The sequence below is a fragment of the Natator depressus genome, chromosome 6 (assembly GCF_965152275.1).
Source record: "Natator depressus isolate rNatDep1 chromosome 6, rNatDep2.hap1, whole genome shotgun sequence".
NCBI classification, from domain to species: Eukaryota; Metazoa; Chordata; order Testudines; family Cheloniidae; genus Natator; species Natator depressus.
Genome location: NC_134239.1, coordinates 69,053,480 through 69,079,284, shown reverse-complemented (window position 1 = coordinate 69,079,284; position 25,805 = coordinate 69,053,480). Strand labels below are relative to the sequence as shown.

The 25,805-nt window shown below is 41.7% G+C and overlaps 1 protein-coding gene across 1 annotated transcript in view; it reads right to left on the bottom strand.

The window, feature by feature from the left end:
* LOC141989760 (cytosolic phospholipase A2 epsilon-like) overlaps nucleotides 1–25,805 on the bottom strand; it is a 79,263-nt gene that overhangs the window by 18,909 nt on the left and 34,549 nt on the right. The window contains exons 4-13 of the mRNA XM_074956682.1: nucleotides 22,752–22,896; nucleotides 20,672–20,764; nucleotides 14,411–14,547; nucleotides 13,396–13,527; nucleotides 9,594–9,634; nucleotides 5,839–5,881; nucleotides 5,146–5,209; nucleotides 2,604–2,770; nucleotides 2,382–2,456; nucleotides 1,620–1,657 (exon numbers count right to left, since the gene is read on the bottom strand). Of these exons, the coding sequence (XP_074812783.1) occupies nucleotides 1,620–1,657; nucleotides 2,382–2,456; nucleotides 2,604–2,770; nucleotides 5,146–5,209; nucleotides 5,839–5,881; nucleotides 9,594–9,634; nucleotides 13,396–13,527; nucleotides 14,411–14,547; nucleotides 20,672–20,764; nucleotides 22,752–22,896 (935 nt within the window). The remainder of the gene's footprint in view (nucleotides 1–1,619; nucleotides 1,658–2,381; nucleotides 2,457–2,603; nucleotides 2,771–5,145; nucleotides 5,210–5,838; nucleotides 5,882–9,593; nucleotides 9,635–13,395; nucleotides 13,528–14,410; nucleotides 14,548–20,671; nucleotides 20,765–22,751; nucleotides 22,897–25,805) is intronic.

Genomic DNA, 25,805 nt, shown 5'->3' with positions numbered 1-25,805 from the left:
ACCTGGACTCCAGAATCTGGCCAATTGTGTGTTACAATACAAACGTGTGCTCTTTTATGTTTGGTTGGTTTTTAAAATGCAATTATTCTCCGAAAAGCAACTGCAGCTATGGCAGCATGGGATTCCATGTTTACTGTTTCAGTGATTCCATATCAAATGTGCTAAGTTTACAAGTAAAAAGTTTTTTCTCTGGCTTCTGGCCCTACGAATGCCTCCCGAAAGTCAAACTGCGTTCTTTTTTTCTTGTGCATCAGACCCAGTAATAAAGGTTCTGTCAGCCAAATTGTGCCTCAGTTACATCAGTGCAACCTCATTATCTTCACATTATGCTTTCAATGATGCCTGTGCAGATACAACTGGTTGAATCTCAGTTAACATTTCCTTTGATGATGCATGAGAAGCAGTGGAACCTGTCTCACTCTCTCTTGACTATTTTGGGGGTAAAGTGGTGCCCCTCCCCTCCAGTGTCCCCCTGGACCAAAAATGGTGTAGGAAAGATCACCCATACTCTGGGAGTTCTAGGACACAGGCAGTGCCTCCCTTTCCAACCCCAACCAGGCAACTTCGGGGGACAACTGCAGAGAGCTGCCAGCCAGAGACTCCAGCTGGTAGGCACAGAAGCAGTCAGCTTTGAAACACTACACATTCCAGTCAAAACTTTCACTGGCTGTTTGCTCTTGTTCCACCTCCCTCCTTGCGAACTCTTCACATGAGTGTCACTCCTACCTGACCCTCTCCTACTCTGTCTCTCCTCCTCATGCCCTTCCCATCCCTTTTTATTTCCATTGAACTGATCCCCTCCTAAGAAAACCCATTAAAAAAATCATGGAACTGACATGATGTTTGCTGCCATCACATTGTTCACTCCGCTTGTGTGTGATACCCCTTCACCCACTCTGTCTCTGTCTTGTCTATTCAGACAATATTTCTCATTGTTTCCTTGTGCTCTCCCATCTGTCTGTATCCATCTGTCATTTCTTGTCTTAGACTGAGATTGTAAACTCCTTGGGGCAGGGATTGTCTTTGTCCTAAGTTTGTACAGCACCTAGCTCAGTGGGGTACTTGACCATGACTAAGGCTCCTAGACACTACGATAATACAATACAATACATAATTGATTCTGTCAAGCTAGCAAAACCAAAGAGGAGTACACATTACTTTAGTCTCAAAAGTCAGCAGATCTGACTCTGACAACAAACAGGGAACAGACCTGACAAAAATGTGCCAATTGTACACAGTCACTTTCAACACCGAATCATACTTTAAATGTTTGCAGAAGCTCTTGACATACTGTAAGTATATTTTTCCCAAAACAAAAAACAAAATAAAACACACACACAGAAGAAGAGGGCAGAGAGTTAAGCTGACGGTCATTAGCACTCTAAGGTTACGTCTATACTATGCAGCTTTTAGCGACACTGCCGACAAAAACTTCCATTCCCAATGAGAGGCATTAGCATTGTCAGCCGGAGACAAAGCACTGTTCACACCAGCGCTTGTCATCCACGAAACTTTTGTCTTTCAGAGGTGTATGTTTTTTAACACCTCTGAAGGACAGAAGTTTCGTCTTTCACTTGCCAGTGTAGATAATGCCTAAGAACCAAGATAAGATATCTTACCAGTCTTTTGCCTTCACATGCAAGTCAAATGTTTTGTCCTGAAAATTAAGAAAGTAGATAAATTACCATCATATTTTTAAACCTTCCTTTCTGTTAGAGTGAATTTTGCCTACTCTCCAATTAGCAATATCTGAAATGTCTAATTATAGCATATGCTCAAATAACTGCAAATGTATTTGCAGATAATGGAAAAATGCAAATGTACAATGGATACAGTAATAAGTGGAATAGTCTCATTCTATTTGGAGGTTTATTGTAGCAGGATGTTAGTAATAGAATGCAATATTAATTGTTAGTTTAATAAAATAGCATGTGTTAGGTATTACTTCTCCCTTTATATTCTATCAATAAATTATGACTGTCTTCAATATAATGAAGAAAATCAACACTGAAGGAACATCTGACTGTAATTAAAGAATGTATACTGAAATTTCATTTTATCACCTACAATAATGAAAAGCCATTACCCCCATTTTTTATAAATGCATTCCGATACATGTGTGACAGAGGGATTTGTAGTCTTATAGGTCATTTAAGTATAGAATCTTAAGGTTTCAGGTTTCAAATGGTTATCAGGACAAAAAAATTGATTGTTTCTATTTGGTACTTTAATAATAAGTATGATGATTTTTTGAGCAATTTTTATAAACCTACATAATCAGCTACACTTTGCACTACAATTATCATGTTAATAACTTTCCCGCATTAGTAAAAACTTAAACATAGTTAAAATATTTATTCCAAGAGGTTTGCAGCACTCACCCTTGCTATTGTTATTTTCTTTTGCAAAGGGAGTGAATTTAGAGGCAGAGGCAGGGATTCTTCTTTATCTGAGGTCTGCTCAATTAAAAGAAAAGTGGAGATGGTGGTAATTTATCACAAAGCGAAAAGGGCTAACCCTCCCCAAAACACATGAATTAGATTGATGATGTTGTTTACATTCTACTCCAAATGATATTTTCATTAAGGCTAATGATAACATACAACACAGTAATGCATCTTCTTTGGCAGTGTAACATCCAGTTGTGTTTGTTTATTCTTGACATAGTGGAACACAATGGAATCTCTATTCCCGAGACTGGAGTCAGCGTCCAGTGAAATCTTCTGGGTTTCTTCATAGGATCCTTTGACTGTAAGTGTGAGCTCTTCCTCTGAAGACAAAAGACAGTGAACAAGGAGAACCTTAACTGTAGGTGCCCAGAAACAAACTTTGCATGACTTATACACTGCATTCACTGAGAAGTTCTTTGCATCATCCTCATAATAGTGGTTGCTTAGTAAATCTAGAGACTGCCCCCAAAAGATTCTAATATCCCATAACAAATATTCAGGTAAATGAGGATTCAAATAATTCAGTGAGTCACTGAGTAAGTGCTTTAATTGGAGGACTCTAACCAAGATTTAGATTAGAAGGAATTTCAGATTAAAGGGATTTTTGGTTAAATACGATTCAAACTGGATATGGAAGCCATTTATTCACTGCCATTCCATTCTGATATCCATTGTACTTTATGTCATACTCCTTATAAAAGCCAAAGGTCCTAATTGCAAATCAAATAGAGTGATTTATCAGTGTCTTTCTGTGATAACAGCTCAGTAGCATTGGTGGGGGACATGGATCAGCATTCATGTCGCACTCCCTGTCAATACCTGGCCCAGCCCAGGGAAGCTAATGATCCAACCAGCGGACCAAATTCAGTGATGAATCCTGGTCACGTGCCACTTGAGGCATGTTACACATACAGGAAGAAGCAGCAGCAATCGTGGTGTTATAGCTGAAATGATCCTTCCATTCAGTGGTGCTAATTCAGATACTTCTTGGAGATGAGGTGGGGGCAAATTCCACTCCTTCCTCCCCTGGCAGGGATCCCATTCTGGTTCCCACTCTCACAGAGACCCTAGGTCTCCTCAGCCAGAAAGTACCCTGTTTCTTATCCACACAGCGCATGAGCCAGTGCTGCCAGAAGTCAACTTCTCTGCGGACTCCCCTGCACTTCGCAGTACAGAAACAGACTTCCCACACACCGGATCGCAACATCCTTTGGCCTGTCTGCCCCTCAATCTGCATCGAGGAGCAGGCAGGTGAAATTTAAGCAGCATTACGAACCCATATGACAGGTCACAACATCACTCACTGAAATTTGTCCTGGCAACCCCTCTATGTCTATAGAGGGGTGGCCGGGTCAAATTTCAGTGGCGTTGCAGCCACAGCAGTGATCCGGATTGCTTCACAGCAGCCCTTCTGATTTAGTACAGGACCACTGCTTAAAAATGCTTGAGCCATGGCCTCCCCCGCTTCACAGCCTATGGAATTTTGAGCAAGAGCAAAACCTTGCACAGACGCTTGCATCCACACAGAGATCCTGTCACTGTTCTCTTATAGGATCAAGACCTAAGCCTCTATATTTCTTGTCACTTGTAGTTTTCCCCAGAAATTACCTTTCAGACACAAACTTCTGATTCCAGGGCTCAGCAATAGCTAATCAAAGCATTTGGCTTTCCTCCCCCACCCCCCTGCTCCTATTCATGAACTGTCTAATAACGGGTAATGATTTTTCAAAAATTGTTCAATGTGTAAATCTTGGGAAAGAACCCACCTATTGAAATGTGTACGCAAGGAGTATCAGAGATCCCTGCTACATTAAACAAGACTGATTTTATAAACATAGGCCCCATTCCTGCAATAAGATCTGTTTGTGCGGATCCCCTCATCCATGTGTAATCTCATATTTAAATCCTTGAGACACTTTATTTTTGCTCAAACAGCTAAAAAAAAACCTTTAAAAACCTTTGAATTGGTATGTACACAGGCCTAAATGAAGTCTACAGATTAGGCCTTATTTGCAGAAATTTAGTTATGAAATAATATTTAAAAGGTCAATGTCAGGTCAAGTCTAGCCCCAAATTTACATTTTGTACATAAAAGGTTCACAAAACCTAAAAACAGAAATTTTTCCACAATGTTTTGTTAAAATTTCAGCATAAACAGTATTCTTTGAATAAAGAAAAGGTGGTTGTGAGAGCCAAAATTTTAAATTTTCTGACTGTTGTTTGAGTCTCAAATGTAATGCTATTTTAGTGAGAGGGGTTTTTGGGCCATTAAAGTATCAAATGACAATCAGTATCACCTACATAATCATAGAAATGTAAATGTAGGATTGGAAGGGACCTCAAGCGGTCATTAAGTCCAGCGCCCTGCATTGAGGCAGGACCATCCCTGACAGGTGTTTGTCCAATCTGTTCTTAATAACCTCCAATGATGGGGATTCCACAACCTCCCTTGGAAGCCTAGTCCAGTGCTTAACTACCCTTACAGTTGGCAAGTGGCTCCTAATATCTAATCTAAATCTCCCAAGGTGCAGATTAAGCCCATTATTTCTTGTCCTACTGTCAGTGAACAGGGAGAACAAATGAACACAGTCCTCTTTATAACAACCCTTAATAATGGATTATTCATTTTCTAACTTTGATTATAACTACAGAATCATAACATATAAATAGCCAGTTAATGAAGCAATAACCTCACTTGTGGATTGTTGCTTTAGCTTCTTTCCCTGCCCATTAACTTCCAAACAGGAAACTTCACGTGACTGTAACAGAGATGACCAAATAAATGACAAAGAGTGACACAGATGGGGTTCTAAGTGAGTCACCGTGTTCTCCATTAACTCCTCTGGGTGATTAAGCAGTGACAACAAAGGGAATCATATCTAGTCCTTAGATGCAGGGACAGTGACAGTGACATATTGTTTCCATGTTGGGGAGTATAAAGGAGGAGAAAATAGGAGCATCTTACAAGTATGAACAGAAAAGTAATGTACTCCTCAAGGGAAGGGGAATAATGGAATGGAAAGCTATTCAGATAGGGGTTTGGTTTTTTTAGAGAGAATAGCTTGAGAGAAGCTGTTTGTGTGTGTTTTATCACTTTTGATAATTAAGCACTAACTACTTTAGGGAACAGCATAGGAGTAGTGACTAACGAAATTCTCACGCCTGCATTAGGAGGTGGGAATGCTGGGTGCTCACAGCTGCACCACTTTCAGTGTTTGGCAGAAGGTGACACTCTGCTAGAATAGCAGAGAGATCCCAGCTATCCCAGTTCCAGGCTGTCTCTCCATAGGACCGTGTGCTTCGAGCACCGGACAACACGTTTTCCCAGCGCTAGCAGTAATACCAGTACTTGTTGTGTGGGACAGGAAAGATCAAATAAAAGGATTACCACTAGTACTCCATTAGTAATGATGTTTTCAGGACAGTCCAGACTAAAAAACAAAATTAAAAATACAAATGTCATGATTAGTATTATTTAAATGACTCTAAGTGTATCAGACACAGACTTTCCCCCTCAACATCTATATTGCTCATTTAAATTTATTTATTTATTTTAACTTATAGATGTCCCAGAAGAGGGAATAGCACTAGAAGCCAGTTCTAGCATATGGGTATTACGCAAGTTTCCACACACTTCTTTAACAGTGGAAAAGAGAAGTTGACCTTTAAAGCCCCTGATATTCCAGCCCTGGAACTGTGCCAAGCAGACGCTGTGCGCTGTGTCAGAGCATGCAGCGGTTTCTTACATACTCCATACTAAACCTCTGAAGAGTTTGAGATCATTAAATCGGTCTGAATGGTTCAAACCCAGGCCTCCATAGATGAAAACCTGATGCATTAATCTAAGATACTAGCACAATGGGGGGAGAATTTTCTACACTCGTTTTAAAGTGAACAGCAAAATGGAAATGAAACTCAAAATAATGCCAGAGAGAGAGAGAGAGAGAGAAAGTAAGTAAAAATTTCCCCCTCTCTGATAAATAAGGCAATTCCTGATCTATTCAAGATATCATATAATGCATCATTCTTTGATATTACAGTTGCAAACTCACATTGGAGCCATGTAACTCATGTTATTAGTGAGGTGTGGAACATAGTCATAATAATTTAGAGTCAGGTCCTCAAGTTCATGTACATTGTTGCTCTATTGATTTAAATGACTTCCACCAGTTGAGAATCTGGCCGTTAAGTTTTAAATATGTAAATATGCTACCCAATATTCTTTCCTTTATCAGGCTAACTGTTATATGGAGTTCTATAGAGAACATAGCAGATAAAATCAGAGATGGAGGGTATGTTATTCTGGAGGGTGTGTGGAAATGCCACAACTGCGCCCTACACATTCGCAGTCACACAAAGCCTATTCCAGGAAATGGACACCAAAGCTCCTGATATTTGGTTCCTGTGTTAGTAGTTAAAGTTGCAGTTAGACAGATACTGTCATTACAGTTCTTGTTTCCGGCAGGGGTGAGCAATTATGTTGTGTTTAATAAATACAAGATAAGATGGATTCCTAGCTAGATAAATATGTACTTTTTGAACTCTTTCATAGGAAGACCTGGCCTCCCCGTTTTTCAATAGCTGCCACACACAGCTCAGTGGCCTCTTGATTCATGAGCCCACTCTGGACCTGATTCTGTTCTCAGATATGCTACTATAAATCTGGAGTACACGTACTGAAGACCATGAAGTTACAATGGTATAAAACCTGGGTGAGCTCAGGATCAGGCTACAAGTCTGGGTTTTCATGTCACCTGCCTCATCTCCTGAAAATTCCACTGTCCTGTGAACATGGTAAAGCATCATTTCTAACACTTTATTCCAATAAAGAAACAATTATGAGTCCCAAAGCTACTTTGTCTGTCCCTCTCCTTCACTTTCAAGCTTCTACCCAGAACCTTCCTCAGTCCCACATCATGCCTGACTTCCTGCTTCAGATTTAAAGAAACAATATACATAAAGCTTCAGAAGCCACCATCCCCTGTGCCCTGATGCTCTGATTTCCTTCTGCAGGACCCAAAACAGCTAACTAATGTAATCAGCTGCTCTTAGCACCATAGGGGAAACGTCTAGAAATAATATACCAGAATTAAAGCAACTAAGGACTGTTTATTTACTAAAAACTGCAAAAAACATGCTTTCACCTTTTGTGATAATTATCTTTTAACATTCACATTTTACACAACTTTTTGTACATCTATTTACATTTATTTCTTCTATTTTACATGTTTTTTAAAAAATATTTTCCTTCACATTTCCAAACAAGGGAGGGGGTGCGTGTGACATGAAAGCCTTTGGAGGGGGGCTGAAGGGCCTTCAGTCTTCTAGGAACTGCAGCAGAAGCACCTCCTCAAGTTGGGATATCTGAAAGACAGACAGAAGGAAGAAAAATGTCAAGAGTCAACAACCCATTGGGCCCTCGAGGTCCCTGCAACCTCTTTATACACTGACAGTACCTTTTGGTTTGCCAGGATCTGCCACAAGTCCTTGCCTGCCCCCTGGTATCAGGGCCTAGGCTACATTAGATCACGAAGAAAGGGAATATTGGCCAAGCCAAGCCACCCAGCCAGCCTGGATCCTATCCCTTCAGCACCTCGCACAGGGTTGCCCTGTTTCTGGATCCTACCAGTGGAAACATGAAAGAGAAAGGAAACATGAGTATTGATTAAACACAAAGTTTAATACACAACAAAAATCAACACAAAAGAACCACCTAAATAAAAATGACTTACCTCCTCAGTCATTGCTACCCCGGGGCAAGCAGTTGTCACCCACACACAGGCCTGGGCTATGGGCCCACAGGCAGTTGGGCAAAGTATCTGCCATGGCTTGGCTCAGCTGTTGGTGCAAAGGCAGTCTGCAGGTAGGCACATGCACAGCTACTTGGGCTGGTCAGAACCAGAGTATCTGGTTCTTGGACCGTACTATTGGTATTGATACCAAAAAGTGGGGCTCTCTTGTGACAGGTATAGACCTGTCACACTGCAGGTAGTGGTGTAAGGAGTGGAGGCAGAAGGCTAGCGAGGGTTTTCATCATAGTAACAGAAACCAAACAACCAAAATCTTTTCTTCCCTTTAAATCAAAGTTAATTGGAATGAATGCATAAAATGAATTTCATGTTGCTGTCTGGTGATGAAATAGTATGGAAAAGTCAACATAAACATTTTTTTAGAAGTCAAAAGGCATATCTTTCCCACTGATGTCACACAGCAGGCCAGACTCGTGAAATCAACAAAGGAAAATGTTAAAGGATCACTGTAATGTGCTGCAACCACCTTTCTGGGCCTGTGATTACACTTTCCAAATAAAATTATTATTAGAAGATCTTGGTAAGAAAGTAACAGACCCATACAAATAAGCTTTTCTTAATAGGAATCAACAAGACCTTGATTTAAGCTGGGGAGACAACAGTCAATAACCACATCAGGCAAAATTTCTTTACATGAACGATGATTAAGGCTACGATTATGTCCCGGAATCCATGACTTCCATTGACCTCCGTGACATTTTCTGCCCAGGGTCCGGAGCTCCCAGCCAGTTCCGCCCCCATAGCTCCCAGCTCCCACCCTGGTGGGGGGACCCCGCAGCTGCCCAGACACGGACCCTGCGACAGATGGCGGGGGGACTCCCCGCAGCTGCTGAGCTCCAGCGGCCAGCCAGCACACCCGCAACTGTCCAGCAGCGGCAGCCAGGGCCAGCAGCTGGGGGACCCCACAGCTCCCTAGCACCGCAGCAGTGGAGCAACGGGGAGCCCTAGCAGCAGTGGGTGCTGAACCCGCCTACCCCTTTTGTCAGGGATATTTTTAGTGAAAGTCAGGGACAGGTCATGGGCTTCCGTGAATTTTTATTTATTGCCCGTGACCTGTCCCTGACTTTTACTAAAAACATCTGGGACAAAAACTTAATCTTGATGATGATTACATTACATGACAAGCTACCATACTCCGCTATGGAAATAAGTCGTGTACATCGTTCCACTCAAGAATCCATTACAATTTGGAAAGACAAAATTCTGTTGGGTCTAAGTATTCCTTAGGAGGCAGCAGGCACATGGAACACATTCCCCATTGCCAATTTATTACTTTCCAAATTGTTTTTTTTCTACCAGTTAGAGAGTCTATAACATTCAAGGTTTTACTCACATGTTCTGCAATATGAACTCCACCTCCAGCTCCTCCTGTTCCTGAAAATCAAAAAGAAGTGAATGAAGTCAATATGCAATAACCCTTCCCCATAAGGGTAACTTTGTGGATTGTATGAGCCTGGATCCACAGGTGTACAAGTAGACTATCGGCAGGAAAAAATTAGCGAAGGTTACTTTGAAAAAGCTCCTTGCGCTCCAGTGGAGAGGAACATCACTAAATGAGGAAGAGACATTCTTAACTCTCCTAGCTAACATATCTAGCACCTTACCACAAATGCCATCATTGTTAATTGGACATAAGACATTGGGCAGATTTGTTTCCTGCCAAACACCCACCATCCCCACTATATTCTTCGTCTTCTATGATTCCCATCCATCAGCTAAACCACAATGATTAAGCCAAACAAAGACTTTCCACCACTTTCTGTCTTGTACCAAATTCATGGCTTTCTTCACCTTTAAACCTTTTTGTTCCATGTCTATTCAACACATCTTCTAGTCTAGTTCCTTGCACTTTGGTATGTATCACTATGTATGGTATCCTTTCCAAGTCCATTCTTGATACGTGTTCAAGCCATCGCTGTCATCTTTCTTGAATTTTCTGTAATAGCATTATTTTTTGCCCTTGCCGTTTTCTTATCACTCCACTTTTTATTTTCTGTGGTCTTGAAATTCTTGGTATGCCATTCAGCTTCAGCCAGTTCATATCTTCAGTCAATGACTTTCGTTCATCAGCTTTCCTCATACACCAGCATTCTGACCCATGCAGCAGTAATGGCACAATTCTCTCATATATGCTGATTTTCGTTTTTGTGGAAATGTGTTTAGCTTTCCAGATCTTAGCGTTTTCCAAATGCAGGAGCAGTTAGACTGATGCTGCTTCTTCTGTTATCTTCACAATTCCCATCCTTTGATATTAGTCTTCCAATGTACACACCTTTTTTCAATTGTTCTAGTCCTTTGTCTCTGACTTTGATCTTTTCCTCTTGTCTTCCAGTTGCCATAACATTTATCTTCTCTGTGCTGCTCTTCAGTCCAAATTTTCTGCTTTCCTGATCTACCTTGTCAATTATTCTCTGTAAATCCTCCTTGATCAACGCTATGAGGTCAATATCACCTGGGATTCTAAGATTATTCACTGTCCTCCAATATAACATGACTTCTCCCATTTCATCTCTCAGTTGTACAGCCATTGTTACTTCCATATCAAGTTGAACAAATCTGGTGATAGCAAGTCTCACTCCTATGGCCATCTTGAATCATTCTATCAGCTTCTTGTCTACTCTCACTGCACTCATCTACATACTGTAGACCAGGGTAATCAATAGGAGGACCACAGTCCAAATCCGGACTGCTAGACACTTTTGAATGGGCCCCCAAAATCTTTGTATTTACTTATTATCTTTTTTAATTATTATTTTCTCTGGAGTCTGGATCTTAACTATACCTTGACCAAGAAATTTGGACCTTGCCAAAAAATAATTGACTACCCCTGCTGCAGACGTTTTCTATCACCTTGATCAACTTTTCAGAGATGCCAGACATTCCCAAGACTTGCCATAACCCTTTCTGACAAATGCAAGTTTGAAGTTTATAAAGTTGTTGTAACAGGTTTGGTTCCCATAGAATGTTCTATTTCTTCAATACCTGTCTTATTACAAAGAGATGATTTATTGTACTCTGTCCCAGTCTAAATCCACAACCTGTTCACCTGGGAGCATCAATTCCACATAGCTCTTCATTCTCTTCCTCAAATCTTGGTGAATGCTTTTTCCAGCACAGTCTTGTCTGTGAATCTTGTTGAATAGTTGGTGCATCATCTTTACTATGTGTTCCTCACCTACTTGCAGCAGCTCTGCAATTATATTGTCACTCCCTGGCACCTTTTGGTTTTCAGCTTTCTATCAAAATCTTTTCTTCTTCTTCTTCTAAGAATTCTGGCATCTGCTCTCCCTCATTAGTGCCGGGAACCTTACCCAGCATTATTTCATCACCTTTGTTCAGCACGTTGTACAGCTCTTCAGAATAGTCTTTCCCCAGCTATATATACTTTGTAAATTATCAGTTAGGAAAATTCTTTGAAATACTGGGCCCAATTTCCAAAACAAAGCACCTAATCTGTATGCTGAAATCATGCCCTGGATTGCTTGAATCAACATGTAGGTGCCTTGGTGCCAATGTGAATATCCAGAGGTGGTATTTGACTATTCTACTTAGGCTGCTCATGTTTGAACATTGAACTACCCACGTAAAAATGATCAGCTGTTTTTATACCAGTTTAATCCAAATTGTTTGGAAAGTCTGAGCAAACTAACTCATGGCAAACAAGTTATGACAGATTTCAGAGTAACAGCCATGTTAGTCTGTATTCGCAAAAAGAAAAGGAGTACTTGTGGCACCTTAGAGACTAACCAATTTATTTGAGCATAAGCTTTCATGAGCTACAGCTCACTTCATCGGATGCATACTGTGGAAAGTATAGAAGATCTTTTTATACACACAAAGCATGAAAAAAATGGGTGTTTACCACTACAAAAGGTTTTCTCTCCCCCCACCCCACTCTCCTGCTGGTAATAGCTTATCTAAAGTGATCACTCTCCTTACAATGTGTATGATAATCCAGGGTTTAACAAGAACGTCTTGGGGGGGGGGTAGGAAAAAACAAGGGGAAATAAGTTACCTTGCATAATGATTTAGCCACTCCCAGTCTCTATTCAAGCCTAAATTAATAGTATCCAATTTGCAAATGAATTCCAATTCAACAGTCTCTCTTGCTGGAGCCACACTATCAGAGGCTCGTTCACCTGCACATCTACCAACGTGATATATGCCATCATGTGCCAGCAATGGCCCTCTGCCATGTATATTGGGCAAACTGGACAGTCTCTACGTAAAAGAATAAATGGACACAAATCAGATGTCAAGAATTATAACATTCATAAACCAGTCGGAGAACACTTCAATCTCTCTGGTCACGCGATTAGACATGAAAGTTGCGATATTACAACAAAAAAAACTTCAAAACCAGACTCCAGCGAGAGACTGTTGAATTGGAATTCATTTGCAAATTGGATACAATTAACTTAGGCTTGAATAGAGACTGGGAGTAGCTAAGTCATTATGCAAGGTAACCTATTTCCCCTTGTTTTTTCCAACCCCTCCTCCCCCCGACGTTCTTGTTAAACCCTGGATTTGTGCTGGAAATGGCCCACCTTGATTATCATACACATTGTAAGGAGAGTGATCACTTTAGATAAACTGTTACCAGCAGGAGAGTGAGGTGGGGGGAGAGAAAACCTTTTGTAGTAGTAAACACCCATTTTTTTCATGCTTTGTGTGTATAAAAAGATCTCCTATATTTTCCACAGTATGCATCCGATGAAGTGAGCTGTAGCTCATGAAAGCTTATGCTCAAATAAATTGGTTAGTCTCCAAGTTACGACAGAGTAATTCTGAATAGTGCTTTCAGGGGCTCATAATCTCTGCAAAGTTCAACCTTTGCAAGTCAGTGGAGAGATTTGTTCCTAGAAAAAAAACAAACCTGACCAACTGTATCAAACCACCCTCAACTTCCACGGTCAAGAATGTTGAAATTCTGGCCAAACTCTTCATTATAATCATGGCAGAATACATTTTCAAGCAGATTTTTCCTGTAACAATCTAAGAAAGATTGATAGATGGGGGGGGGGGCAATCCAATCCACAGGAAGGACCAATAAAACACAGTACAAGAAAATATTTAGAAGGAAAACCCACACAAGTGTCTCTTCCTTCAGTTCTCTCTATGATTTCATTGCTCACCTGGGGATTCAACACAAACTTCACACGAACTTTATAGCCAACTTGAAGTTTAGCTATGTCAAAAAGAACTGTGCAGAGTTCATCATCTTTGCTGAATCTGTCTTCATCACAGACTTTCAGCTCCAGCATGTTCTGGGAACAGAAGTAAAGGATTTTATAAATTATATAATTTCAAAGAACCCTGTTAGTAGGAAATCCTTGAGGCTATGCATGTTTAGTCTGTGCAGATAGCACAAGTAGTAAAAGAAGGACTGGGAGAAGTGAGAGAGTAAGACAGAATGGGTGAGGACATGTTACGCTTATTCTGCTTTAAAGAAATAAACTGAGTAATAAGGGGGGAGGGATTGTCCCCTCAGGCCATATGTATATGCATATGTATATTTCTCTAGAGTCTGATTCTGGGCCTATGTAACTATAGGGTTCTGAGTGAGAATAAAACATCGAAATATGACCTAAAATAGTATTTCCATGCTTTAAAATGTCTCTGTTTTTAAGTCTATTATCTTGGTACCTTGTAGGACTAGAAGTAAGTTATGAGCCCCAGTAGGAGACTTAGAAACTTTCCCTTCCAATGGTGTAGGATGTTCATATTCAATCCTGCAGAATTCAAAGATATAGGACTTTACATATTCATAACAATGTTATGGCTAGGAAAGCAGTCACTGGCCCAGGATTGAATTTTGCCTGTCCTAGACCTCAGATGTGGGTAATTTTCTGGGGGAAGAAGGAGGAAGCATTTTTCAGATAGGTTGACTGGAAAATAAAATGGCTGCACCTTGAAACTGTCCAGGAGTTGGGAATGTTAGAATATGTCCTTGGGGAGATGAATTAATGGGCACAGGACAGGTGAGATATGCACACATCCCGTTAAGGGTCCTTCAAAGAGTTCCAGTAAATGAGTGGGTATTAATTGCAGGGTGAAGTCTAAAGAAATTCTAGCTCAGTTTAGATCTGCAGGACCTATTTGGAGAGGTTCAGATCCCTGACAGGAGTGGGGAGCTCTCGTGTATCATACCTTAACACGACTGTCAATCCTGTAGCGGAAGGTTTCATTCCAGATTGGATTTTTACAGTTTTTTATTGTTTTGGTCCGGACCCTTTGAGTTGAGGCAGTCGGCAGCCACAGTTCCACATAGCAATCAGACTGGCTTACTGTATAAAAGGAGGTAAATTATAAGTGAAGAGTCTACCCCATGTGCAGTATCGCTGAAGGAATTAGTGCATCAGACTCATTTAAAACTTTGTTGACATGTAAAGAGAGAGAGAGTATAGTAGTTGATTTCTTCCCAAGTCTTTCTGAGACATGCAGCCCAGAAAGAGGAACAGATAGTACAATAAAGCAGTATATCCCCAAAAAGGAGAAACATCCTTGTGAAGGCATAAGGGATACCATTCCTCTGGGGTCAGCAGCCTGCAGCTGGCTGGCTGATTAGGCCCACCTACTGCACCTGAAAAAGATCTGGAACTTAATTAGCTGACCCTTATAAAAGAGGACAGCAAGAAATAGAGGGTGGACTGCAACACCTTCCAGAAAGCTGAGAGACCAGGAGCCATCTCCCAATGGACTGCTACTCGAGATATGCACTACAGAGAGGTATTGCTCCAGAAATCAAATGGACAGAAGGGAGTGTGTGGAGTCCTTCATTGCTGAGGCTCTGAGGTAAGAGCCAGGAAATATTGGTTACTGAAGTTGCTGGCATGAGGGGGAGAACTGAGGGAGGGACTACTCGGCCTGCACAGACTTTTGAGGGAAGAGTCTGCAAGGTTTTGATTTCTTTGTTAAGTAGGCTTAAATAAAATAGCTGACCCTGCTTCCCTAGATTCCTTCAGAGAGCTCAGACAGAGTTAACCCAGGGAGTGAGCTGACTCAACAAGAGCAAAGCCTGGTCTGGTAAGAGGCAGGTGCTATAAGATAGGTCCCCCAACCAGATTACAATCCACTAAACACATCTCTAGGCCCTTTCCCTGCTTCTATATATCTAACTAGCTTTTTTTTAAAAAACATTTTTAATCAGAAAAATAATTATGTGCAAACACCTCCACATACACATGCATTCATATTTATGCAAACCACTAAACTGTGTGTGTGTTAAAGTTGCTTTGCACATAACATACCTTACACAAAACTATAAAAGCAAGGGAATGAAAAGTGAAGGGATCTAACAGTATATATGTTCTCCTCCTCCTCCTCCTCCCAGAGAGAGAGAGAGAGAGAGAGACTCCACCACTGGAACAACCATCATATACCACTGACACCACATATCACATGGCTAACTCTGCACCAGTGGGGATGCTAGCCTTCCAGCACTCCCTTCCCCAAACTCAGCACCAGACCTGACTGAAAATTTTTCACCAAAAATTGTTTTAGATAAAAAAAGGAAATTTTCAACAAACTAAAACCAAAAATGCTTGGTTTTCATTTGTTCAAAACCAAGAAAATTGTCAATTTTGCAGCAAAAACAAAATTGAGTGATAAATTTTGACAAAAATGGAACTATTCTTCAAAAAGTTTTGTGGGAAATAAAATGCATTTCCTGACCAGCTGTACTCACCACCAAAACCACTATATGCAAACCACACTTCCCTCCTACCATCACTTCTGCACAGATCTGAACAGAATCACCTGCAATGAAAACTCCTTTAAACTCTAGGAGGGGTGTGGGAGAATCCTGCAAGATATCTTCAGCGAATAGAAACTAAAGGTCAATAATTAACCAATCTGTAAAGATACCATCACAGTGGTCCCTTTTGGCCTTATAATCTATGGATCCTCTAGAGTAACATATAACATAATTATCACTCAGGTGTGGGAACTAAGGGTGCAGGGAGTACTGCAACACCCCCAGGTTTTATGCAGGGTCCCCGCTGCCACATATACATACACACACACACACACACACACACACAGGGTCCCAGCTGCCAGTCCTGCACCTGGAACTCTGCTCTTGGCCCCGCCTCAGCCCCCTTACCCCTGTCTGGGTCGCCCCCTCTGGGAGACACTGCCTGCTCCTGGCCCCAGCTCGGGGTGAGGCAGACAGGGGCAAGGGGGCTCACCCCCCACTATTAAAAGTGTTCCAGCACCACTGTTATCACTCTCTCACCTTAACAACACTTAATAATCACTCATCTTGATCTCCGCACAAGACCACACAAGTCAGAAGAGGCCAAGCTAGTGAACACAGGGTTAACCCCTGCATCATGCTCTCATCTTGTAACACTTTTTTGCTGGTATTACATATAATTCTTTTTGTGCCCAAGCTCAGGGTATTTCCCTTCTTTGTCCTTTACAAGATGCTAAAACTTTAGATTATTCCACCTTTAAAACCTGAGAATAAGACATGCCTGACAGTAGTTTGACAGTTACATTACCAATGAGGCTAGGGTGACCAGAGGGCAAGTGTGAAAAATCAGGACAGGGGTGGGGGGTAATAGCTACCTAGAAACAGGGGTGGGCCAACTACGGCCTGCGGGCCGGATCCGGCCCCTCAGGGCTTTGGAACCGGCCACAGGATTGCCACCCCCATGGCGCAGTGGGCCCCGCTCCGGGAAGCGGCCAGTACCACGTCCCTGAGGCTCCTGGGAAGGGGGGCAGAGTGCTCCGCGCGCTGCTCTTGCCTGTGGGTACCTCCCCCAAAGCTCCCATTGGCCAGAAATGGGGATCTGCGGCCAGTGGGAGCTTCGGGGGAGGTACCCACAGCCAAGTGCAGAGCGCGGAGCCCTCTGCCCCCACCCCTAGGGGCTGCAGGGATGTGGTGCCGGCCGCTTCCCGGAGCGGTGCCGGCAGGCAGGGAGCCTGCCCTGACCCTAGTGTGCACTGCTGCCACCCCAGAGACGCTCCAGGTAAGTGGCGCCAGGCCAGAACCTAAACACCTCCTGCACCCCGCTCCCCAACTCCCTGCCGAGCCCCCTGCCTGCACCCCAACCCCCACCACACCCCGCACTCCCTCCTGCACCCCAACCCTCTGCCTTGAGTCCTCTGCTGCACCCCTCCCCCCTGCCCTGAGCCCCCCCCACACTCCACACCCCTCCCTGCACCACTGCCCTGAGCCCCCTCCCACACTGTGCACCCCCTCCTGCACCCCAACCCCCTTCCCTGAGCCCCCTTGTACGCCCCACATCCCTCCTCTGCCCCAACTCCTTGACCTGAGCCCCTTCCTGCACACCACATGCCACACTCCCTCCCACACCCCTGCCCCAGCCCTACATTCATGGCCCTGCATGCAACTTCCCCACCCAGATGTGGCCCTCAGGCCAAAAAGTTTGCCCACCCCTGCTATATAAGAAAAAGCCCCCAAAATCGGGACTGTCCCTATAAAATCGGGACATCTGGTCACCCTAAATGAGGCAAGGTGGATAAGGTGATATCTTTTATTGGACCAACTGTGGGTGAAAGAGACAAGCTTTTGAGATTACACTGAGCTCTTCTTCAGGTCTGGGAAATGTACACAGCTAAATAAAAGATGAAACAGATTGTTTAGCATAAGTAGTTAACACCTATTTCAAGGGACCATTCAATGTGAAGTGGCTAATTAACACCTGTGCAGTCATAGTGCGTTATAGATCATTACAACAGAGATACTGGATTTATGGCTTAAGTCCATGACTTTTTAGTGTCTAGTGGTTGTTTTAACTACTCATGCTAAACAATCTGTTCCACCTTGTATTTAGCTGCAACATTCTCCGTATATTTTCCAGACCTGAAAAAGAGCTCTGTGTAATTTTGAAAACTTGTCTCTTTTACCAACAAAAATTGGTCCAGTAAAACAGTGGTTCTCAACCGGGGGGCCCCACCTGGGGGCCACGAGCAGGTTTCAGAGGGGCTGCCAAATAGGGCCAGCGTTAGACTCGCTGGGGACCAGGGCAGAAATCCAAAGCCTTGCCACATGGGGCTGAAGCCCAGGCCCCTGAGCCCTGCCATTCGAGGATGAAGCCAAAGCCTGAGGAACTTAGCTTCACGGGGGCCCCTGGGCAATTGCCCTGCTTGCTGCCCACTAATGCCAGCCCTGGGTTTTATATGCAGAAAATCAATTGTGGTGGCACAGCTGGGCGGTGGAGTTTTTATAGCATGTTGGGCGGGCCTCAGAAAAAAAAGGTTCAGAACCCCTGCAATAAAAGATATGACCTCACCAACCTTGTCTCTCTAACATGCTGGGCCCAACACAGCTACAACACCCTGCATACTACTTTACCAGTGTCATCCTGTGGGTCAGGTAGGAGCAGGAAGCACAGTCACATGTGATTGCAGCAAAGGTTAGCAATAATCAGGAAGTGACCAAGCTAGTCAGCCCTACTTCTGGGTGTATTAATTACGCTCGAATTAACTGAGTGCCTTCTAGCACATGCCAAATCCAAAAACATTCTTCCCAAACCATGATTATTTAGACTTGTTTATAATCTTAATTTATAACACACATTAATATCAATAAGGCTGAATGTAAATTTTAACAGCAGAACATGGTAAACGACCTGAACCTCCCAGTCTACCAACAAGATTATTCTGAGTCATATTCAGCAGGCTCTCTAACAATGTTTTTTTTTCTCGCTTTCTCTCTTTGATTTTGGGCTCTCTCTTTTTCTTCCCTTTGTTTTTATATCTGGCATTTTCCTTTTTCTTCTTTTCTTTATTTTACTTCTTTCTTTCTCTACCTTTCCACATTCTGTAGCTCAGGATTCTCTGAAGAACCTGATGCACTACTCAGAAATTCAGGAACAAAGTAACCACACAGATCATTATCTTTTGCATTGTCACATTTACCAATGGCATTTCAATAGGTTTCATTGCAGCCTGGGACTTGGGCCATACAAGACCTGCTCTGTGGAAAAGAAGCTCACACCTCCTGATTTGAGCAAGCTCTCCCATGAGCAGGATATTTTTAAACCCAGAGGGGGACCAAATTCTTTGCTGGGAGAGTCAAATTAGTATCCACACAGTGAGCTAACTTTACTTTCCACTTACTACAAGTTCCCTGCTTTCTAAGGCTATCAGTCTTTAATTTGCATCTAAATCCATCACTGATCTATTATCACAATCTTCAGTAAGCTACTTTTCACTAAGATGTATTAGAGGAGAAGATGGATCTGCATTCCCAATCCCAGCACTGCCATGATCAGACACAGGTAGAGCTCTGTTACCACTTCTATTGTGAAGGTCTCCTCTATGCTATTATCTCTAGTGCTGTGATCAAATAGTGACAGTTCTTTAATTACCTCTGCTGTGGACATCTCCCTTTCCCTGATTCTTCTTCACTGTGCATCACTTCCCCCTATTTTTAAGGTCCACACAGTGGCATATAGTGTTCTTTTTCCTGACTCTTATATTATTCAGCTTTGTGGGTCGTGAACATTTTCCATGCATGTTGCATTTTACCACATCTTCTGCACGTAGCTTTCTCTTTTTTGTTACTTGTCTCCAAAATGTTCTATATGAAGAACTTGGGTGTGGTTTTCTTTGTGTTTATTTTTGAGCTTTGATGTTAAAGGAAATTGCATTAAAATTTGTACTATCTGGTTCCCCCCTTTGAGATTGTTTAGAGTTTACTCAGGTCTCTAAATATAAAGTATGTCAATCAGTTCTTCACTCTTTCCTACACATCTTTTTGATTGGGATTGAGGCCTGATATTTTTTGAAAGAAAATCTGGCATAGTGAGATTTTTTTTAATCCTAAAAACCACTGAATCATTTCACCCTTTTAACCCGTTTTGGGTAATCTGTTGTCTTCCTTGTTACAAATATAAATCCATAAGACTAACAAGAATAATATATATTATTTTAACACCACAAAAAAAATAATTCTTGCAAGTTTGCAGCAACAAAAAATATGCTAGCACAGACATAAAATAAAGATTATTCCTTTTCCTTTCACCCTAGAAAATTATTGTATGTTAGAATTATTTACCCTAAGATTGTCTTTTTTCCTCCAGTTAGCTCTCAGATGCTGGACTCTGACGTTTCTGTGGGTATCCTGTAGTACAAGGTACTGTTTTCTAGCACTATCATAAATACAGACGATGGTAACTGGATCTAGGATTGAAATCTGACATTACAGTTGATAAGTATGGTAGTCCATGTAGACTGTAGTGTGTCAGGTACCTTACGCTTTTTAAAATCCTAGTTATACTTGGACACCCATATGGGTACTTGTACTCTGATAGTAAACAGTGTGCTATGGGAGCTCTTGATGCCTGAGTACATCCCAATGACAATTACACTTTTATTATATACTCTCGTTGCTTTCAAGAGTTATGAGAAACAGCTAGGAACAGTAGAAATACTCACACAAGTCAGCCTTCCGGAGATTTCTCATTCTTATTATTTTTACATGGAGAAAGTTGATAGAAGTTACTTCTTTCTGCACAAGAATGATTAACAAGACAAACAGATATATTAAGATGTGTATTCATCAACAGACACGCATCTAATATAGAGAAATGAGACACGTGATGGTATGGCATGGTACAAAGGCTTTATTGGCCTAAGTTTTCAATAACTACATTACTCAGGAGCAGAAAAGGCATAAGCGAGTTACTGATACTTAGGTCATCTGAAATAAGTGCTAATAAAACCTGAGTATTTTACCATTTTCTCAGTATATTTAACGATTTTTTTTAAAATCTACTCAAGCTAAAAATGTTAAATTGTATACCCTCTCTACATCTGTGAAACAAATCTTACCTGTTCAAACAGGGCCTAGCACAATGGGGACTCAACCTCATTAGCTTTGGACATCTACACAATATAAGTAATGAAACAGACCCTAGTCCCTGTTTCTCCTCTTTGAGCCACTCTGACATTTCAAAGAAGGACAGTTGTCATATGAACACACCTTGGACTACCCATAGCATAGGTATGTAAAGCCAGCATAGTCCACCCACCCCTCTCCTGCGCACAGAATGTGGAAGAAGGCATGAAGAGGCAGAGTTGAAGCACAATGCACCCTAGCAATTCTCTGGCAGCAGAGCAGTTGCTAGGAAACATGCATAATTTAGAGCAATCCCTTTGCCCCAGCAGGTGAATCAGCTCTACATTTCCTCAGCGTGCCCAAACTCCACTCCACTGCACATTTATCCATAGAAAGCAAGATTCTGTGGCAGCCTGGAGACAGACACCCTACATGGGGTCCAGAAATCCTACCATCCATAACCCAGTGCAGCAAAATTGAATTGAGAAAATATTATATATATATATATATATATATCTATCTCCAAGGTCCTTCATGGCCACAGAAAGAACACTTTCAGTCTTTTTGTAGCAAAATTACAAACTCAAATTAAAATGATTCAAATGACATAGTGGTCTATGCAAAGCAGGGTTCAAACTGCCAAATTTAAAAGTACACCAAATAGCTTATCATATATCCCAAAAATTAAAGTATTTAGTGCATCAACAAACATGCATGCCTCAGGGAAACACTGAACAATGTATTACTAATACCAAACATTCAGGACACTATTTATTTACTCATGTTATGCTTTACATGATACTTATTCTATTCTAATGCATACGTGGAAAACATGGAGAAAAATACTCTGAAAAAAATGCATACAAGGAAATACTCACATAAGCATATACATCTGTGAGATAGTAAAGGGAAACGAGCTACTCATAGTTAGGGATAACTGGAGCCAGAAAACAATTTAAAAAGTCAGACTTGTTTGACAAAACACCACCTTTTTCACAACTGCAAATGAAAAGGGGTAAGGCAAGATCACTTTCTGCTTGCAGAGCTCAACAAACATCAAATGGCCTCTGTGCAAATTGAGCACCTCCCAGATCCATCTCTGGCAAAGTGCTGTAGGTGGTATCTGGCTGTATATTCTATTTATGTCCTTCACTGGCGATCTTGTGGTGCCGTTGAAATTTTGACATCTATGTGATCATTTGCCATGTAGCAGCATTCCTTGGTACATATGCTTCTGTATTTTTTGGTCTTCCATTCAAATAATATATCTATACCAAGAAAGCCAACAAAACTGATTCATTGCTGTTGGAGGCAATTGCTGGGTTAGGCTTCAAATATCCTCATTTCCAGTCTTGTCCTTCCACTTGATATGGAGCAGTTGATGAAGATAACAAGAATCAAAAACATGAATCCATTGTTCTCCAGCCTTCTTCAGTGCCCATGTTTCACTGCCATACACTGCAGTTAGTATAACTGTGGTTCTATAAATCCACAGCTCGCTGGCAAGTTTAATGACATGGCATCCCCACAGAGACCTCTAAAGGGGCTGAAAGATGGCAGCAGCTTCTGCTATTCAAGTAGCCACATTTTCGAGCATCCTCCAAGCACTGATTGTGACATTGCTCAAATATTTGACAATTGCCACCTGCGCAGTGTCATGCCTGGACAAGTTAATACTGAACTGGTTGTAATCTAGAACTGGAGGCTGCTTGATGGTAATGACCAGTGACTTCTTTTTATCCAGCTTATTAACCAGATCAATGCGCGCTGCTCTTTGCCTAACTAATTCAGCCATCATCTGCAGCGATTCACCAAACTGAGCCTACAAGACAACATCATTGGCATATTTGAGATCTCAAAGCAGAACAACATTCAGCCCATGATGCCACTGTTAGCTCCTTCCTCAAGCTTATCCATCAGCCATTCAATGCCAATATTGCATGTGGTAGCAAAGGCTGGGATACTCAGGGCGGCTTTAGACCAGGTTGTTCCACTGTTCACCAGATCTGTACCTTGAGACAGCTTCTGAGAAGATGGATGAGTTTAATAAACCCCGTGCAGCACTTTTCAGATTTCCATCAGGCCTTTGATTCAGAGCATCATGCAAGTTCATGGGATCTGATGAGGTGACTCAGCATCCCTGGAAGGTAGATAGAATGGAAAGCTGCGATCGAGTCGATGGTAGACACACGACATGGTTTTCTATCGCCACAGGAGTTTGGCAAGGCTGTGTTCTGTCATCATCACGGTTCAATATTGGCACTGATTGGTTGATGGATAAGAAAGTTGAGGTGAGCTGGTCAAATATTGGGCAAAAAATGTACAGGGTTAATCATTTTGCCACATTTTTCAACTAAATTACTTGAGGTAAGGAAGTACTAGTTACTAAGGAAGTATTTACTGACTAGTACTTTTTACAGATAGGGAACTGAGGCATAGAGTTGCTAAGTGACTTGCCCGTGGACACATAGGAAGTCTATGGTGGAGCAGTTAATTGAATGCAGATCTCCAAAGTCCAAGACTAATGCTCTAACCACAAACAATCCTTCTTCTCTTTATCAATAACCAACAACTTTTCGGTCTTCCGTTAACTCAACAATAACCCTATCACAGGCTAATAAGTTTGGACGCCAAAGGCCTCTGAGTTCATTGGTTACAAACACCTCAGCTTTCAGTCTCTGTATTTATTTTGGACATGGCTTACTACCTCAAACAGGAAGCATGGTGTAATCACTATAATTGCTACTGCCAGAATTGCTAAAAAACGAGGTTACAAACACAGGGCCTGATCATACAGTCATACTTCAGGCAGTTGTACCTCACGCAAAAGTCCCGTTAATGTCTATGAACCTAATTGTGCAATGCTTACTTACACATTTATTTTCTCCGAAGTCAATGGGACTACTCACATGCATAAGTGCTCCTGTAGGAGTTGCACAAGTAGGTCCTAGGAGTGTTTTGCTAACTGATGACTCCAGGCTCAGGCCCATGTATTTTGGAGTCCCCCATGAACCCAGAAATTCTGGGATATTCTCCTACTGACAACTACCATTATGATTGTCTTTATCCTAATGACATTTAGTCAACGTACCCCGACTGCTCGGTACTGTCAGATATTCCATACACAATGGCCAAATGGGTTTCATACACTCAGTTTAACAGTGGCAAACGAATTCTTAGACAATGGACTGATATAACATGCAAAAAAAGAGGAGAAATCAATCTCAAATCCCAATAAGTCACCACTTATGAAAATATGGAGAGTCTTACGTGAAAAATAAAATGAAACATGGGAAACATTTCTGCTATATCAAGAGAAAAGGGTAAATACCAAAGTAAAATAGCCTGCCAAACACAATACTTATGACAGAAAATTATTATTCTTCTCTTCTATATTTCAAGATCTTTTAAAAACGAGAGAGAGCGCGCGCGCTAGGATGAGTGCTTCTTATTTCAAATGTTGTTAAAATAGAAGAGTAAAATACATAAAATGTTGATTCTGTGAAATCTGGAGCCCTTCAGGTGCAGACCGCAGGCTCAGCTCTGTCTGTCAGGTAAGTTCAACTGCACCTAAAGCACCCCACCCCCCTTGTATTTGCTGCTGTAACATACGTATTTCTCTCCCTTCGAAGTGTTCCCTAATGGGGTTTGATTCGCTACTGCATTAAACAGAAATTCAATGGAGTTACACCAGTATGAAATTGGAGTAACACAGTGATGAATCAGGACCTGTCTCTTTTGTAAGGCTAAGCAGACTACACTGGTTTCAGATTGCAAGAGTTCTTGTGAAACTTTTCTTCACCTCTGATCTGCCTAGGCCCATGCTCCAAGTTTCTCACTCTGATGGGTTCAAAATGCAAAGAGAAACTGACCTAATCATTGCCATGATTCAGATGACTATGTGACAATACAGTGCTAATCTGCATGCTTCACATTCTTTTGACAGGGTGCAGTGCCTTAAGTAGCTGGATAATTATTAATTATTTTGCCTTTCAGCATGAGTGCCATGTTATTTTGGGTCACAACCAACAACTTTCCATCAAATAAATATGTTTTATGTCAGCCACCTGATCTGATTTAAGTATCATCTGTACTAAAGCAAAACTGCAGGTTGCCCTCACAATCAAGTTTTAAAGCATGGCACGTCTCTGAAAAGGTAACTGTGTAAAAATGGCACCTTCTTATGTAACAGATCTACTTTGTGTATCCACAGTCACATCTGCCAACTTCAGTGACGAAAATAAGGTTTGAACTGCTTTTTATTCCTGTCAGCACTGAACAGCCAACACACCGGAGAGAAAAGGAGCTGGATCCTAGTCCATCTTGTGCATCATCAACAGAAACGTTTACTAAGTTCAAATCAGTTATACCTGTGCAAGTCCCTTGAAGACAGAAGTCATAATTTAAAGACAATGGGATTGTAGGGGTGTCATGAGAGGAAATATTTGGACTACAGATCCATTAATAAGGTGATGAAGTGCATGGAACCCAGCTTGACCCTGAGAGCCCAGGCTGGTAGTTAAAATAAACATGTTTTTTTACTTGTACACTGAGCACTCCTGTTTGGGATCACTTGATAGATAATAAACAAGGAACCCCACTGTACCATTTTTAAAGACAGGTTTCAGAGTAGCAGCCGTGTTAGTCTGTATTCGCAAAAAGAAAAGGAGTACTTGTGGCACCTTAGAGACTAACCAATTTATTTGAGTCACTTTTGAGAGAACTCTGCAG